Raw genomic sequence first — 15,850 nt, forward strand, 5'->3', positions numbered from 1 at the left:
GAAGTCCAAATGACAGCTTCTCTTTCTGCACTGATGATTTGTGAAGGGTTTGACTGTGTAGAGTACTATCAGCTTCACTGTCTTCTGTTACAAAAATCAGTTCCCCTCGCTTGCATTCAGTATTCATGACAGCGCTTGTGCACCCTGCTAGAATGCCCCCTGCTCTGATGGTCCCATCTGACCCTGTTGTGTTCTTTGGGAAATGTATTCATTAGTGTCCTGGCCTTTGCCGATGGGAAAAATCCCTGATGAGTTGTCCTTGTAATCCTCACTGAAAAGCAATCACCTATAGACCATTTCAGTGCCCCAAATCCTTTTGAAGTGTAATAAGCTGTAGTAGATAGGTATATGGTAAAATAGCAAATAAGACATAAAAGCACAAGTTACTTTTTGTGATGCTTTAACTAGAGTAAAGCAGTGACAGAGTTGCTACAATTGTATTTCTTTCACTTCCAGGAACAGACTCATCCTTGCGTTTTCCCCAAGGCTATTGAAATAGTTATGAGGTAGTCATTCAGCAAAGCTGGTGAGGAGATAATACGGACCCAGGTTTATCGGTTATGCAAAGTACACAGTTGTCCCTTGGTATCTGGGGGGGGGGGTTAGTTCCAAGACCCCCAGAGACCAAAATCTGAGCGGACTTTAGATCATCTCTGCATTACTCAGAATACCTAATACAGTGCAGTTGCTAGCATGTGGCAGATTCAAGATTTGCTGTTGGGAAATTCCTAGAATTCTGTTTCCCCAAATAGCTTCAATCTGCAGAAGCCACAGATGCAGGGGGATGACTGAACTCCACTGGATAAAAGATCGTGTAAATACTGACTTAGGCCTAAGTAAAACCTTTACAAAAACAATCTGTTTAACCAATTGTCTGCTTTGTTTCTAAGGGCACACCCGGGAAGCCAAAGGCATCAGAGAAGCCCGAGGCATCAGAGGTAAATAGCATAGCTGTGTATTTCCAGAAAAGGACGTTTTTAACCTCTGGCTGCAGCTTTCACATTTTAGAAATCTAAAATTCAGCGAATGCCTACCCTGTGCTTGGTCTGATGCCAAGGCACGTATATGAGAGTATATTATTTCTGTCTTCCCAAGAGCCACTCACCATAGGCAGTTCCATTTTCCAGATTAGACATCATAGCTCAGAGAATACTAAGCACCTTGTATAACAGAGTGGAAGAAAATAGAGCTGTCAAGATTTTCCTGTTTTAATATCTCTTTTATAATAGTTTGTTGGGAGAAGAATGTCAGCAAGGCTTTGCTTTAAACAAACACATTTTCAGGGCTGTGGGGAAATGGCCCACAAAGCATCTTTCCTTTGCTTTTCCAAAAAGCAAATCTTGATGGTTATTTCTCTTGACATCTCAGAAACCTGCAGGTGCCCAGGACCCCATTGACGCCCTCTCAGGGGACTTGGACAGCTGTCCCTCAACTACAGAAGCCTCAACAAACACAGCAAAGGTACTGGGCTTTTTCTTCTTGGCGTTTTTTTTTTTTTTTAATGTATCTCTGTACAAACAACACACACACATATTATATAATTTTATACCATAAAATAAACTGATTAATGCCCTAGAAAACTTGAAAAAAATTCTACTTCCCCCAAACACCATTATTTGGTGTTATTTCTTGTCTTTTCACATATGTAGGTTTTACATAATTATACTTAGATTCTACATATAATACATTTCTTAAGAGTATATCATAAATGTTTTCCGTGTTGCTTTATAAGCTGCATAGCCACCATTTTCGATTGCCACGCTATATTGGCGTGTAACAGTACTGCTTTATCTGTGATCATTTAAAAGGAGAGCAGTCCCTCCCTGTATACACCGTGCCCCTTGTCCTCTGGGGTTTCATCCCCTTTTCTGCCCTGAGCAGCTCTCCTCCTTACGCCTCAGAGACCGGTTCAAGCATCAGCTGCTCCAGGAAGCTCTCCCTGCCTGCTTCTCCCTTCCCAGGTCAGGGGCTTCTCCTCTGCCATCCCTGAGCTGTGAGTTACCTGTCCTGTGGGCCTCGCCCCACTGAGCTGTGGGCTTTAGACAGCAGTCATGTGTCCAGCATCAGCAAAATGCCTGGTACATAGCAGAGGAGATCGAATGCGAATAGAAGAAAAAGTGTAATCCACCAAATAGAAAGAAAAGTGAAATGAGTGTCTTCCATTGTTATTTTCAGAAGAATTAAAATGCACATGGTTTCAGCGGGTATTAAACATATTTCCCAGTCACTGAATTGTCAGTCTTCCCTATCCTGCGTGATTTAATTTCTAGATCACATCAGTATCCTATTTCACAACTCCTGGAACCTCATCAATAATGCCTTTTTGGTGAATGGACTTTACTTTTGTATGTGACTGGCCCTAGCTCACTCTGGTTGCTTCCAGAGTTGTTAGATTATTCTTAGTTAGGTTATTCTTCCATAACTCTGAAAGCAGTGTCCTCTTGGCACATAGAAACCAGCCCTGATAGAACCAGGCTCTATTTTGATGAGCAAAATACAGTCTGAGTGCATCATGAAAATTGGCAGGACATCAACGTGAGTCACCTTTTCCTCATTTTTTTCCCTTCTTACCTCCCACCTTGAATACCTCTGTGTGTGTTCACTGTGGTTCAAAAAGTCATGACTGTGAAATACTCAATTTTCCATTATTTAGTTAAACTGGAGATTCCAGGCTCCTACAAAGAAGAGTCTGGATCGATTTGCTTGCAGCAGCAGTTAATTGCTAGATGGTGTTGACCGCAGCAGCCTCATTACATTTCCTCTGCTCTAGGACAAAGACAAGAAGCCTGCTTCCAGTGACAAAGCACCCAGGAATGGCGGGAAAGCAAAGGATTCCACAAAGGTAAGTTCAAAGCTCGGTTGTGTCTGACTCTTTGTGACCCCCATGGACTGTAGCCCGCCAGGCTCCTCTATCCATGGGATTTTCCAGGCAAGAGTACTGGAGTGGGTTGCCATTTCCTTCTCCAGGGCATCTTCTTGACTCAGGGATCGAACCCGGGTCTCCCACACTGCAGGAAGACTCTTTACCATCTGAGCTACCAGGGAAGCCCCCACCAGAGCAGTAGATAGATGACAAATGAGCTTGGCAATTACAGGGAATGGCGCGTTCTTAGTCATTTACTTTCTGCTTGGGGTCTGTTTAGAATAAGACCGTTTTTAAGCACTATCTATACCCTAGCACATCTTGCCAAAGAATCTGAAGTTTTAAAGATGTTTTTTTTTTAATTATTTATTTTAATTGGAGGTTAATTCCATTACAATATTGTAGTGGTTTTTGCCATACATTGACATGAATCAGCCATGATATATATTATTTTTAAAAGTAATCGATACTTAAGTGTCAATATTACTTATCAATAATCAGTATTCAGTAAGTATCAACTTACTGAAGGAACAAAGATTCCGAACACAATTGAAGCGTCCTGCGTTGCCAGCCCTTGTCACACAAAGACCCAGTGTCAGCTGTGCTCGTCTGGGGTGATCAGAGGCCCTCTCCCTTCATCAGCCCCAAACACCTTGCACTCCATTGTTGCTACTCTCCCCTACTGTGTGCAGAAAGCCTTGCCTTCTACTTAAAGAGAAAACTGAGGGTGCCTTGCAGGAAATAACCAAGACCCCCTTCCTATCTTCCTCCTAACAAACCCACTCTCCCCTCCTTGCCTACAGCCTCTTCTGTCTCTCTCTCTCAAGGGGTCACTAACTCTCTCCAGGCTTCCCTGGTTGCTCAGCCAGTAAAGAATCCGCCAACAATGGGGGAGAGCAGGGTTTGATCCCCAGGTTGGGAAGATGCCCTGAAGAACGAAAAGGCTACCCATTCCGGTATGCTGCCCTGGAGAATTCCATGAACTGTGTAGTCCATGGGGTCCCAAAGAGTCAGTCTCACTGAAAGGACTGATGCTGAAGCTGAAACTCCAGTACTTTGGCTACCTGATGCAAAGAACCAACTCATTGGAAAAGACCCTGATGCTGGGAAAGATTGAAGGAGGCAGGAGAAGCGGATGACAGAGGATGAGATGGTTGGATGGCATCACCGACTCAATGGACATGAGTTTGAGTAGGCTCCGGGAGTTGCTGATGGACAGGGAGGCCTGGCGGGCTGCAGTCCATGGGGTCATAAAGAGTCAGACATGGCTGAGCAACTGAACTGAATTCTCTCCGGTTTCTTTGTCTCAATTCATTTCCTTTGTATACAAACATATTCAAGCTCTTCAGCAACTCAAAAGCCCTATTCCCTCCATCCCTTCACCTCCTTGGAAGATTTGTCTCTGTGACCCCTGCTCCCACTTCTTGAGCTCTCCCTGAGAACAGCAATGACATGCTGGTTGCTGTATTGTTTCCTTATCAGTCCTTAGTTTGCTTGTTCTCTCGGGGTGTGCTTTGGGGCATTAGATTTGATGCTGTAATGACTGAGACTTCGGGATGGGTGAATATGTTATAGCTTCACCCCCTCAAAGACCCAGACTAACACTTCCTACCTCACGTTTCCACTTGGATAAACATTGACAGTACGGATCCGTGTACATTATTTCATCAAGTCTAAATCATCACCAATTATTAAGAAAAAAATCAACAGTTTGATTACGATGTTAGTCATCATAACAGCAAATTAAGACATGTTAAAATATGTGTGTGTGGCAAAGGAGATGACACCACCAGAGAATGTAGTTTCTATAAATCTTGGAATAGGAAAGTAGTATAGAGACCTAGAGAAGCTCTTACAGCTTCTGAGATCCAGTATACTCACATTAAATACTAGTAGTCTTTCCTCCCAAGTGGTATCTGATTTTTCACATTGTTACAGAAAGCAGAACTGAGGCTAATGAGTGGATCTGGTTTCTCAGAGCTAGGCGTTAATGCAGCATGGCACTTTCAAAGTTTCCTATTATTAAAATAACTCAAACTGTGGTTAGGAAAGGAATGAAAGTTGGATTGGACAAACAACTTCTGGGCCCCCTCCAATTCTAAAACCATAGTATTCAAATGGTTATGACTGTTAATTCCAATTATAATGAGAAATAAAAGATACAGGTCCAGAAACAATAATCCAGCTGCATCTAAACTCTTAAAAAGCAAGACAGTGAGTTCTGGTTCAAGGTGGTGATGCAGAAAAGATTAGCTCACCTCGTACCATGGAAACACCAGATCTACAGCTATGTCTGCAACAGTTTCCTCTAGGAAAAATCTCCTACAGTGATCTGAATGACTCCTATCCATTGGGCCAATAAAAGAAGACCAGCAGAAGGTAGAAGAAGGTAGAAGAGGCTGGGACAGACTCAGCATAAATCTAGTCCCAACACAGTCAACTCACCATCAGAAGAAAACTCAAAACTCAGAGCTTCTCCTGAGGAGCAAACTAGGTTGAACCCCCACGGCAGTACCCCAACATTTAAAGCCCACCTGTGAAATAAGCACACAAACCTCTAGCTTTGGGAAGCCAGTGGAGCTTGTGTCGAGAAGGCCATAACAAACTGAGGCAAGGTTCTTCAAGGACTCTTGAGCTCAGATGCACCCGTTCCCCCCACAGAGCAATCAGAGCTACAGTTCTTAGCCGGCCATCATCCCCAGAGTGCTGCACAGGCCGCAGACCAAAACACACCCCAGCTTTCTGTGTAAGAGGCCTCCTTGCTTGTCCTGCAGCTCCAGTGTAAGGAGCAGGCTTCCGATTTGGCAGAAGATGCCCAGATGTGCTCCTAGGAGACATAAGCTGGGTGCTCACCACCATTGAGCTATTTCTCCATCTCGCTCCAGTATCTCCCAGAAAAGGGGGCTCTGACACTTACCTAGAGGCCAAATTTTTGTAACTGCCCCCCAGAGGGGTACTTCCTGATCACCTGCTGTGGCCCTTCAAGACAATTATGTCTGTATATTGAACCAATGAAAATAAAATAGGCTGCTTACAGTGTTTTGAGAGATAATCAAGAGTCAGGGCAGGGTTTAACAGTAAAGTTCATCTGCTACACAAGGCTACTCCTTCAAGGCTGGAAGAGGTGGCTATTTTATCTAATGCACACGGACCAACACAGAGTCTCAAGGAAAATGAAGAAATGGAAGAATACATTCCAAATGATTAAAACCTCAGGATAGAAACCTTAATGAAGCGGTTTACCTGATGAGTTCAAAGTAACAGTCGTAAGGATGCTCACCAAACTTGGGAGAAGAATGGATGAACACAGTGAGAGCTTTGACAAAGATATAGGAAAAATACAAGAAAGTAACAGATGGTCACAGAGCTGAAGAATACAATAACGGAACCAAAAACACACTGGAGGGGTTCAGCAGCAGACTAGAAGCAGAAGTAAGGATCCAGGAACTCAAGGACAGAGCAACGGGACTCACCCAGTCAAAGCAGCCAAAAAAAAAAAAAAAAGCCAAAAAAAGACTTATCAGACAATATCACACAGACCAACACAGATGAACATTTGCATTATAGGAGTCCCAAAAGGAGAAGCAAGACAGAAAGAGACAAAGAACTTATTGACATAAATAATGGCTAAAACCTTCCCCAACCTGGGGAAGGAAACAGACATTCATAACCAGGAAGCCCAGATGCTTTCAAATAAGAATCCAAAGACACCCACACCAAAGACACATTAAAATGTCAAAAGTTAAAGACAAGGAGAGGAATTTGAGTGTACCAAAAGAAAGACAACTTTTTACATACAAGGGGCCTCCGTTAAGACTCTCAGCAAATTTTCAATAGAAATTTTGCAGGCCAGAAAAGGAGTATCATGATATATTTTCAAAGTGCTGAAAGAAAAAAAAATGCCAAGAACATTCTCTTCTTAGAAAAACTGTCATTCAGAAGAAAAAAAAGTTTTCCCTATAAGCAAAAGCTAAAGGAGTTCATCACTATTAGACCAGTTTTACAAGTACGTTAAAAAGACTACCTTAAGCTGAAAAGGGTGCTAATTAGTAACAGGAAAACAATCAAAGTACAAATCTCACTGGTAAAGGTTAATATACAGCAAAATTCAGAATAATTTAATGTTGTAAAAGTGGTATGTTAATCACTGATAAAGCTAGTATGAAGTTTAAAAGACAAAAGTAGTTTAAAAAAATAGCTAGCTATAATAATTAAGGGATACACAAGATTAAAAAGATATAAAATGGACATCAAAAACATAAAAGATGAGGGTGATAAGTAAAACTGTAGAGCTCTGGAACGCGTTCAAACCTAAGTAGTTGTCAACTTAAAACATAAATGTAAGCTGTTATATGTAAGCCTTATGGTAACCACAAAGTAGCTACATGAAAACCTTTGGGAGGTACATGAAAGAGAAAAGAGCCCAGCATACTACTGTAGGAAGTCATCAAATCACAAAAGGAGAGAGCCAGGGAAGAGGGAGCAAAGAACTACAGAATATCAGAAACAGTTCACAGAATGGCAATATGTACATACTTATTAATAAATACTTTTGAAAATAATGAGCTAAACTCCCCAGAATACAGAGAGGCAGAATGGATAAAAAAAAACATGACATGTCTATATGTACTGCTTATAAGAAACTCACTTCAAATTTAAGGACAGACTGAAAGTGAAGAGATGGGAAAAAAATAGGCCTTGCAAGTGGAAACCAATTATGTTGGCCTTCAAAGAAAAACAAAACAAAACAAAACCAAAGTCTAGAGTAAAACATTTAGAATCACTTAAGGTTATTTTTAGTTTATAAACTTCATGGGGAAGAATTTAGTGTTTGGGCTAAATAAAATACTTAAAAAGGACTATCTTATTTTTCCCTGCTAACTGCCGTCTTTTACCTTTTTAAATCTGAAAAGCATTTTTCCTTATAAAGCTCTTCTGGTTGATCAGTTTTGGTTACTCAGTCCAGAAAATAAAGAACTCATGGATGGTTTTTGCTTGTCCTTTTAGGCAAAGGAGGAAACTTCCAAGCCAAAAGCTGATGGAAAAAGTACAAGTTAAAATTCACAGTATTTGGTAAGTTGGGTGTTTGTCACAAATGAAGACCACTGTACCTTCTACCAGCCTGTGTGTTATAGGTGAGAGAAACTAAGTCCATTTCTTGAGTATTTCATGTTCTCTTTATGCTATTAGCAATGAAATGGACACTGCAAAAGCTGTAGAGTAATTCCCTGAAAAGCAATAAATGGTGCTTCCAGAATGTTTAAAAACATTAATCTTGTAAGTAAAAGCTCTTTAAAATATTAGGCCAGGCTCTTAAACAAAATGACCATCTAAGTCTAGTTGACTCTTTGAAACCCAAATGCTCATGACTGCAGGTTACTGTGGCAAAGCAAAACTGACAAGTTACATCTTATGGTGAAATGGCCTCATGATCTAGATATTACCCAAAACACTCGTTGGGTGAGGAGAAGGGCACACCTACGGTCTGATGGTAATTACAGGGTTTTGAGAATAGGGCAAAGGAAAAGACTGATAACTTGTGATCATCTTAGTTTTAGAAAGTAAAGCCCTGATTCTACTTTATGGTAACTGAAGAGCTGGTTTGGATGAGGGAGACTCTGACATCTGTCTTGAGACCTGCTGCTGCTGCTGCTAAGTCGCTTCAGTCGTGTCCGACTCTGTGTGACCCCATAGACGGCAGCCCACACCAGGCTCCCCCGTCCCTGGGATTCTCCAGGCAAGAGTACTGGAGTAGGGTCCCATTGCCTTCTCCTAGGCCCTTATTAATGTCAAAGAGAAGAGGTCTTATTCTAAATGACAAAAGCATATAACTACTTGCTGCAAAAAATCTAAAAGAAATAACAATGGAGATTAAATTGGATTGGGCTCTCTCACCATGATTCACTTTTATTTCCTGTAGAGGAAGGTATACTGATTAGAACTGCTCCAAAGATTTTCTCCAAAATTTGAAAAAAAACAAAAAAGTTTTTCTTCTAATTTTCTACTCTAATATCTGCTTATAGTAAATGCCTCCTTAGATTTATTATGCCTGTAATAAAATAACATATCAAATGTTTCACTGGATTTTCTTCTTTGACTTTTTCAAGGTTCTGCATATAAAATCTGCAGCAGGTAGATGGTGACGTCTGAAGAACAAAAGGCTTTGACAACAGAAACAATTTCTGGGTGGCTTCTAGACAGTGGTATTTGTTGAGTCTTTTGACATCCTAAACATTGTCTGTTATTCTTTTCCTGAAAAGAAACTGAATTTGTCTGGTTCACCTGTGTTATTCTACTGAGTATTGATAAACTTTAAATTTTTAAAAATTGTCTTCAGTTGGGAGAGAAAGGAACTTTATATTTCTAAGAGATATATTTGATAGTTTCTTAAAGCAGCACACATAAAAGGGAAACCCTTTGCAAACTTTTGCACATTCTCCCCACAGTGCCTGTAAATCCCATTAGTATTTTCAATTTGCACTTAATTATTTTTGTTGTTAGCATTTGGAAAACGATGCCTCGAGTGTTCTTCAGTGTTCTGGTTTCTCATGGCCCCTTTCCTCTTGGACTTTTGAACTGTATTTGATGTTTCTTTGGGTTGTTGTTTCTAAGTCAGTCATAAAATGCTATGCATTGTGCACGTCTCCTCTTGAGCTGCTAATCACAGAGACCCTGGACAGACCAGGAAGCGTCACACCCCACCCTCCCCTTTCAGGTTGAACTTCTCTTTGTCAGAGGTTAGGACTTCCGCACCTTGTCCGCAGAGACCCACCAGGACGTGACTCAAGTCAGAAGAGCAAAATGCAGACTATGTCACTGCATAGCAAGTTTCAAGAATAACAAAACCTAATGCTTAGAATACTCACGTGGCTTGATCTCTGCCGCAGTGCTGCCTTAAGCTGGGCTTGCCATCCTCTCTCTGTGAAAGCTGAACAGCAGCTGTTAGCCTAGAGCCCCTGCCACACCAGTCTCACACTATATAGCATGTGGCTTAATGGAAGTGGGTTTATTACCAAATACAGAAACAAACTTCTGCTTAAAAATAAAGAAAAAAGATCTTTTTACCGTTAAAAAAAATCTGTTTTTTTCCCCCCATAGCCATTTAAGAACTAGGGAGGGTCTGATATCCCACAACTTGGAATGGTTTCTCATATTTTTCTGAATGGTTGATGAACGTAGCACTGATGAAATTAAATGATCAAAATCCCATCTTCATTTTCTGAGAGTGAACTTAAGAAAAGATATCAAGTACACATCATAAAACTGATATGGAATTCCTGGTTTCAGTGGGTACAGCCTCCCTTCACATCTGTTTAAACTATTTCTTAGGACTTGGCAATTTCACTAAAAATAAGTAGTATCACTGATACTGTCTAATGGGGTAGGAGGCAAGCAAAATAACAATACTGCTTATAATGGGTATCTAATTCTATTAATACTGTCTAACATTTTTCTTTAAAAATCATGCATATGCCTGAGATTGCAAACTTCATCCACTTCAAATGCTCTGTCTTCATCTCATGAGAGATAAAGGCATTATTAGTTTAAATCTGGGAAATATAAGCCAGGATTACGGTAACTTAAACAGACCTTTTCAAGGCACTAACAAGAAAATAAACACTTTTCCTGAGGGATTTTAACTATGTGTCTATAGGTAGTACAAATTTGTTTTGTTTAAAAAAAAAAAAAGTGAAACCTTTGACATTGACAGATGTGTTTGCAAAGCTATGACTCCAGTATTACTAATTTACATGCATATATAAAGTTTTTTAAATTACATACCAAATCTGGAGATTTAAGAAATGCCTGTAAAAGAAAACATTTATTTAAGGTTCTCTGAATATGCCTTTTGTTTATTCAAAATGTCTTCAAGACTTGGGTGTCTGCTGGTAATTAATGATGAACTGAGTAAGCTACAGGATCTAAATCAGTCCTTTTTACCCATCTAATTTGCGGTAAATAATTGCAAAGCTTTGCTTAGAGGTAAATAACATTTTTTATTACCAAAAAGGGTTTTGCACACTGTTGTGTGATGCGTGTCTCTTTAGAAAATGGACTTCTCCAAAAGCAAATGAAAATAGGTGCCTCAGGTGACCAAAACCGAAAACCACTATTTCCATGTTTCATTACTCAAGATACAAGATGCAATTAAAGCAAAGTATTTTACAGTAAAATCTTGGTTTTGTATGTTTTTTAGAAGGAAAACACCTGGGGGGTAGAAATGACCAGTGATTTCTGTTTTTTAGTTCTTAAACCATTAAGTCAGGCAGTATGTATGAAAATGGAATTATAATAGACACATTTATGTCCAGAAAAGACCTTCTATTCCATAGTGTATTAGAACACATTGACATTTTTCATATCCTATTCCTTTATCTTAAGTTTTGCAATATATTAAACTCATAAAAGATTTCAACTCCAACACCATACCTGGTCTTCGCTTAGGCTGATATAAGCAAGTACTTTCCATTTCACAGTAGCTTACATTTAGCAGAGTCTACAGTGCCTGGCAGTAAGCGCCAACAACAAGTTATTTAGGGATTATAAATCAGACCATCTCATCTTCTGTTGGCCCTGTCTCCTCCCGCCTTCAATCTTTCCCAGCATAAGGGTCTTTTCAAATGAGTCCATTCTTCAGTGGTTGGATGGCATCACCAACTCAATGGACATGAGTTTGAGTAAACTCCGGGAACTGGTGATGGACAGGGAGGCCTGGCGTGCTGCAGTCCATGGGGGTCACAAAGAGTCAGACACAACTGAGCAACTGAACTGAACTGAACTGAACTGAACTGAACTGAGACCAGACCAAATAAGAAACAGGGAGGGGAAGCATCCTCTACCAAAGGATCAATAGTTCTCAGGTTCAACTTTCAATGAAAGGTTTCTCCTAGACCTGAAAGCGCTCTGCTTTTTCAGAAGGGACACTGCTGGTCAGTGGCCTTGAAGAAATAGATGGCACCCTCTAATTAGAATTATATCAGGAGGGCTCTACGGAAGGTGTTTGTGGAGTTTTTGTTTTGTTTTTATTTGTTTTTATATAAAGAATATGAGCAGGCTGTATGAAAACCACAAGTCCAGACAGGACTAATGAAAGCCAGGCTTCCACTTCCCCCTGCAGAGTTGAGAGGAGGAAGCATCTTACTAGCACAGAGATGCAGAAGGCTGGTGGGAAAGAGGGCCACCTCCCTGGAGTTGAGCCCTTCGGCTGGAGGCTCAGCCTGAGGCTGCCTGCAAGGGAGCCAGGGCAATAAAGACCCTCACGTGCGCTCTCCCCAGCCCCAGCTCTGATCTGCCCTCCTGGGAGTGCAGCTGAAGCTGGAGGACAGGGGAGCCTCGTGATGTGGCCGGACAGGTCAGCCCCTGGGCCAGCAGCTGCTGCTGCTGTTGCTGCTAAGTCGCTTCAGTCGTGTCCAACTCTGTGTGACCCCATAGATGGCAGCCCACCAGGCTCCGCCATCCCTGGGATTCTCCAGGCAAGAACACTGGAGTGGGTTGCCACTGCCTTCTCCAGTGCATGAAAGTGAAAAGTGAAAGTGAAGTCGCTCAGTCGTGTCTGACTCTTAGCGACCCCATGGACTGCAGCCTACCAGGCTCCTCCGTCCATGGGATTTTCCAGGCAAGAGTACTGGAGTGGGGTGCCATTGCCTTCTCCGGGGCAAGCAGCAAGAAGGAGAAAGTTGGATGGAGAGGGGCCGTTCTGGCTCAGTCAGCGCTCCAGGGGTTCACGGTTCAGTAGTTATCACTGTTCGCAGCAGCGTACGAATGACAAATGCGGGGGGAGCCGGGGTGTGGAGACCACGGGGCTTCAGTATACAATGTAAGAAGAAAAAGGAGCTTTAGTTCTCCACAGTAGGGAACCCCCCACCTGGGTGTACATTTCGGGGTCACACCTATAATGGAACATGTGGTGGCAGCAACTCCCTGAGGAAAACGTGAAGCAGCCGATCTTCACGAAAAGGAAGGAGTGAAATGAATTGAAGGGGCAAGAAGCATCTTCAGTGGGTGCCAGGCTGGCGCATCTCCACTTCAAAAATATTCACATTCAACAAAAGTTTGCAGATTACACATCACAGTAACCGACCAAGAGCCGAACCATTACAGCAGGTTAAGCTGCTCATTTTGCAGCCACGCTTTGATCTTATCAAAATTCTTATCCATCCAGCGTATGTTCTCCTCGATGGTTTCGATGGTTTGTTGAACACAACGGAGCTGAGACCCGTTTTCCTTCAAAGAGCTGAAGAATTCTTTTACCTTGTGGGGGAAAAATCAGGCTTTTAAAATTTTGTTTTCAGGTTACACAAATGTAAGTTCAGGCTAGTTAAAACTGAAGCCAGAATTCCAGCATTTGTCAAAATTCTACAGAGAAGGCAGGGCCAGGTGTCTGGATACGATTATGTACATAAACTTGAGCTCTGAAATGAGCTCATGCCTCATGATGTCAAGTGTTGTGTTTTTTTTTTTTTTTTTCTCTCTGCAGCTTTTTAAAATTTATTCACAGTTTCCAGATTCTAAAAGACTTCGGGGTTTACCATTTTATAATTAAGTTTTAATCTTGTGTATCTATTTTATGTGTCATCTGTGACATACACACTGATGCAAACTTAACATTTTTAAACGTGTCTGAAAAAAGCAGAATGTGCAGAATCTCTTCTTTGCCAAGCCAAACAGCTTCAGCCCCATAAAGTGCAGTCTTTCTCCATGGCCCTGGCCACATATGTTATTATAGAAACGCTGCAGGGAGCGGAGTTCTTAGCAAGTTATGGTGGTAATACCCCAAACCTTGCCAACTTTTTTTCTCCTAATCCACAATTGATGCATTGTTCCCTCAAGATAAAATCCACACAGCATTCCCCACGGTTTTAGAGAGATAAGAGTCGCTTGGCTATCGCCTCGAAAATATCTGCTGTTGTTTCCCTTCTGGGTGTTTTATCCCCTTTAAGCTCACAGGAGGAATAGGTTGGCTTGGCAATAGCATTGACTATTATGCTACTCTCTCTCACTGTCAAGGGTTCTTAACCTTTTCCCATAAATGTTCACAGCATTAATCCATCAATTTTTGATTTTGCAGACAGGAAGCAAGTCTCAGCCAAAATGTTTTATTTATTCAGCATGGATTCCAGACAGTTAATTCCTTAAAAATCCATGTCATAATCATAAGTTTGGGGAGAGGAGGCGGGGAAGAATAGCCTTTTGAAAGATCAAATTCCAATTTTAAATGATTCAGGGTTGTTTTAAAATTAAATCTCAGTAGAACTTTTCAGTGAGCTGAAGGCATGCCTTCCCACTATAACAACCTAGAGAACACCCAGCTTCACTGTCCTGCCTTAAATTGTAGCTCAACCAACTGTTTTTCTATCAGAATTCAAGATTAATTAATATGCTATTTTAAAAAATCACTGGGCAATATCCTGCAATGAACCATCAAGGAAAAGAATATGAAAAAGAAAATGTGTGTGGCTGAGTCACTTTGCTATGCAAGAAAAATTAACATTGTAAATCAACTATACTTCAATAAAATGTAAAAAATAAAAAAATCACTCTAGGCACTCTTCAGTCAAACCACATCAGCGGTTTTACTAATTGGGCAAATTAAATTAGTCCTAAAGAAGCTTACCACGATAGTACTAAAAGATACCTACAAGAGCTCTAAGAAAGCCCGTTGTTAACCCCTGCCCTTCAATTTTTCCGGACTCAGCTTTATCACTCGTATCTTCATCTGCCTTGGGAAATCCAGCATCTCAGCTGAGGACATAGATGATTCACCCTTGCCTCCTTGAGAACATTTGCTGTGCAATAAGCAGCCTGATACATGGGTAGAGTAAATGATTAGCTTCTCCAGGACTCAGATTGCTCGTCTGTAACACTGCAGAGCGATGGTGAGGACGCCATTGTGTAATGTGGGTTAAGTGCAGAACCGAAAGCCCAGAGGGTGTACCAGGGATTCACCCACATCCATTTCTTCATGAACATTGACTCTGATACTTACTCATTCCTCTGGCTTAATTACTGCACAAGACACTGAGGATGAGGCCATGAGTCAGGCAAGCACCCTGTCCTCATGGAGCTTACAGTCTGCCAGAGGAGACAAGAAGTGGACTGGGATGACTCTGCACTGCAGTGGAGAAAAATAAGCCCAGGCCATGATCACAACTGGGGAGGAGGTGGCCTGCCTTTGACAAAGTGGTCTGCGGAGGTGATGACACTTGAGCTTGGGCCTCTACAGAATAAAACAAACCTTCCCAGACTAAAGCTGAGGACAGAGCAAGCCAGGAAGAAGAAGGAAAAAGTGCAGAGGCTTCGAGCCGGGAGAAACACCCGGTGGGGCCCAGGAGCAGAGGGAGGCTGAGTATCTAAGACAGTGTTCGGGAATGAGCCAGAGAGGTGGGCCGGGGCCGGGTCATCGCGGACTCACCCACATGGGAAGGAGGGGTTTGAGATGTCAAGAGCAACGGGCAAGAGTTCCAAGAAAACCAACCCAGTCCGCCGTGGGTTGGTTTTCAGGATGGAAAATGGTTTGGCACTGGCCAAGCAGCAGGAGGAAGGCCAGTCAGGAGGTCATCACCGTAGACCCAGGTGAGAGATGAGAAAGGCTTGGCCGCGCTAAGAGCAGAGAGGCGCACAGAGAGGATGGACAAGCTGGAAGCAGAGCCAGCAGGACTCAGGAGGAACTGGAGGCGAGGGGAAGGGAGGGCTCAGGCTGGTGCCTGCATTTTAAATGTCAGCAGGACACATTCCATTCTGACAACATCAGGCTCTTTCGTTTACATGTCCTGACGCAGGGGTTTTGCACCTGATGCTCCCTCTGCACACAACACCTGCCTCCTAGACGTCTCCATTTCCGTCTGCACCTGCTCACACGTCCACTCGTCACCCCACAGAACAGCATCATCCCTTACCCAGTCACTCACTCTCCTTCCCCTGCCTTATTCATCTTTGGGGCATATAACTACCCGACATAGGCTGACGTGTCCCTGACTGTCTGATTCT

General features: G+C 42.1%; 2 protein-coding genes across 25 annotated transcripts in view; one reads left to right on the plus strand and one right to left on the minus strand.

Annotated features, from left to right (window-relative positions):
• The window catches only part of CAST (calpastatin), a 132,635-nt gene extending 121,598 nt beyond the window's left edge, over positions 1 to 11,037 (plus strand). For all 22 annotated transcript variants that reach the window (XM_069592630.1, XM_069592631.1, XM_069592619.1 and 19 more), the window contains 5 exons: positions 891 to 938; positions 1,369 to 1,461; positions 2,771 to 2,842; positions 7,871 to 7,936; positions 8,971 to 11,037. In XM_069592630.1, the coding sequence (XP_069448731.1) occupies positions 891 to 938; positions 1,369 to 1,461; positions 2,771 to 2,842; positions 7,871 to 7,921 (264 nt within the window). In that variant the 3' untranslated portion in view covers positions 7,922 to 7,936; positions 8,971 to 11,037. The remainder of the gene's footprint in view (positions 1 to 890; positions 939 to 1,368; positions 1,462 to 2,770; positions 2,843 to 7,870; positions 7,937 to 8,970) is intronic.
• The window catches only part of ERAP1 (endoplasmic reticulum aminopeptidase 1), a 38,879-nt gene continuing 33,864 nt past the window's right edge, over positions 10,836 to 15,850 (minus strand). For 2 of the 3 annotated variants that reach the window (XM_069592618.1, XM_069592617.1), the window contains exon 19: positions 10,836 to 13,114. In XM_069592618.1, coding sequence (XP_069448719.1) covers positions 12,959 to 13,114 — 156 coding nt within the window. In that variant the 3' untranslated portion in view covers positions 10,836 to 12,958. The remainder of the gene's footprint in view (positions 13,115 to 15,850) is intronic. The other variant, XR_011257381.1, reaches the window with a different exon arrangement.

The sequence above is a fragment of the Ovis canadensis genome, chromosome 5 (assembly GCF_042477335.2).
Source record: "Ovis canadensis isolate MfBH-ARS-UI-01 breed Bighorn chromosome 5, ARS-UI_OviCan_v2, whole genome shotgun sequence".
Taxonomy (NCBI): domain Eukaryota; kingdom Metazoa; phylum Chordata; class Mammalia; order Artiodactyla; family Bovidae; genus Ovis; species Ovis canadensis.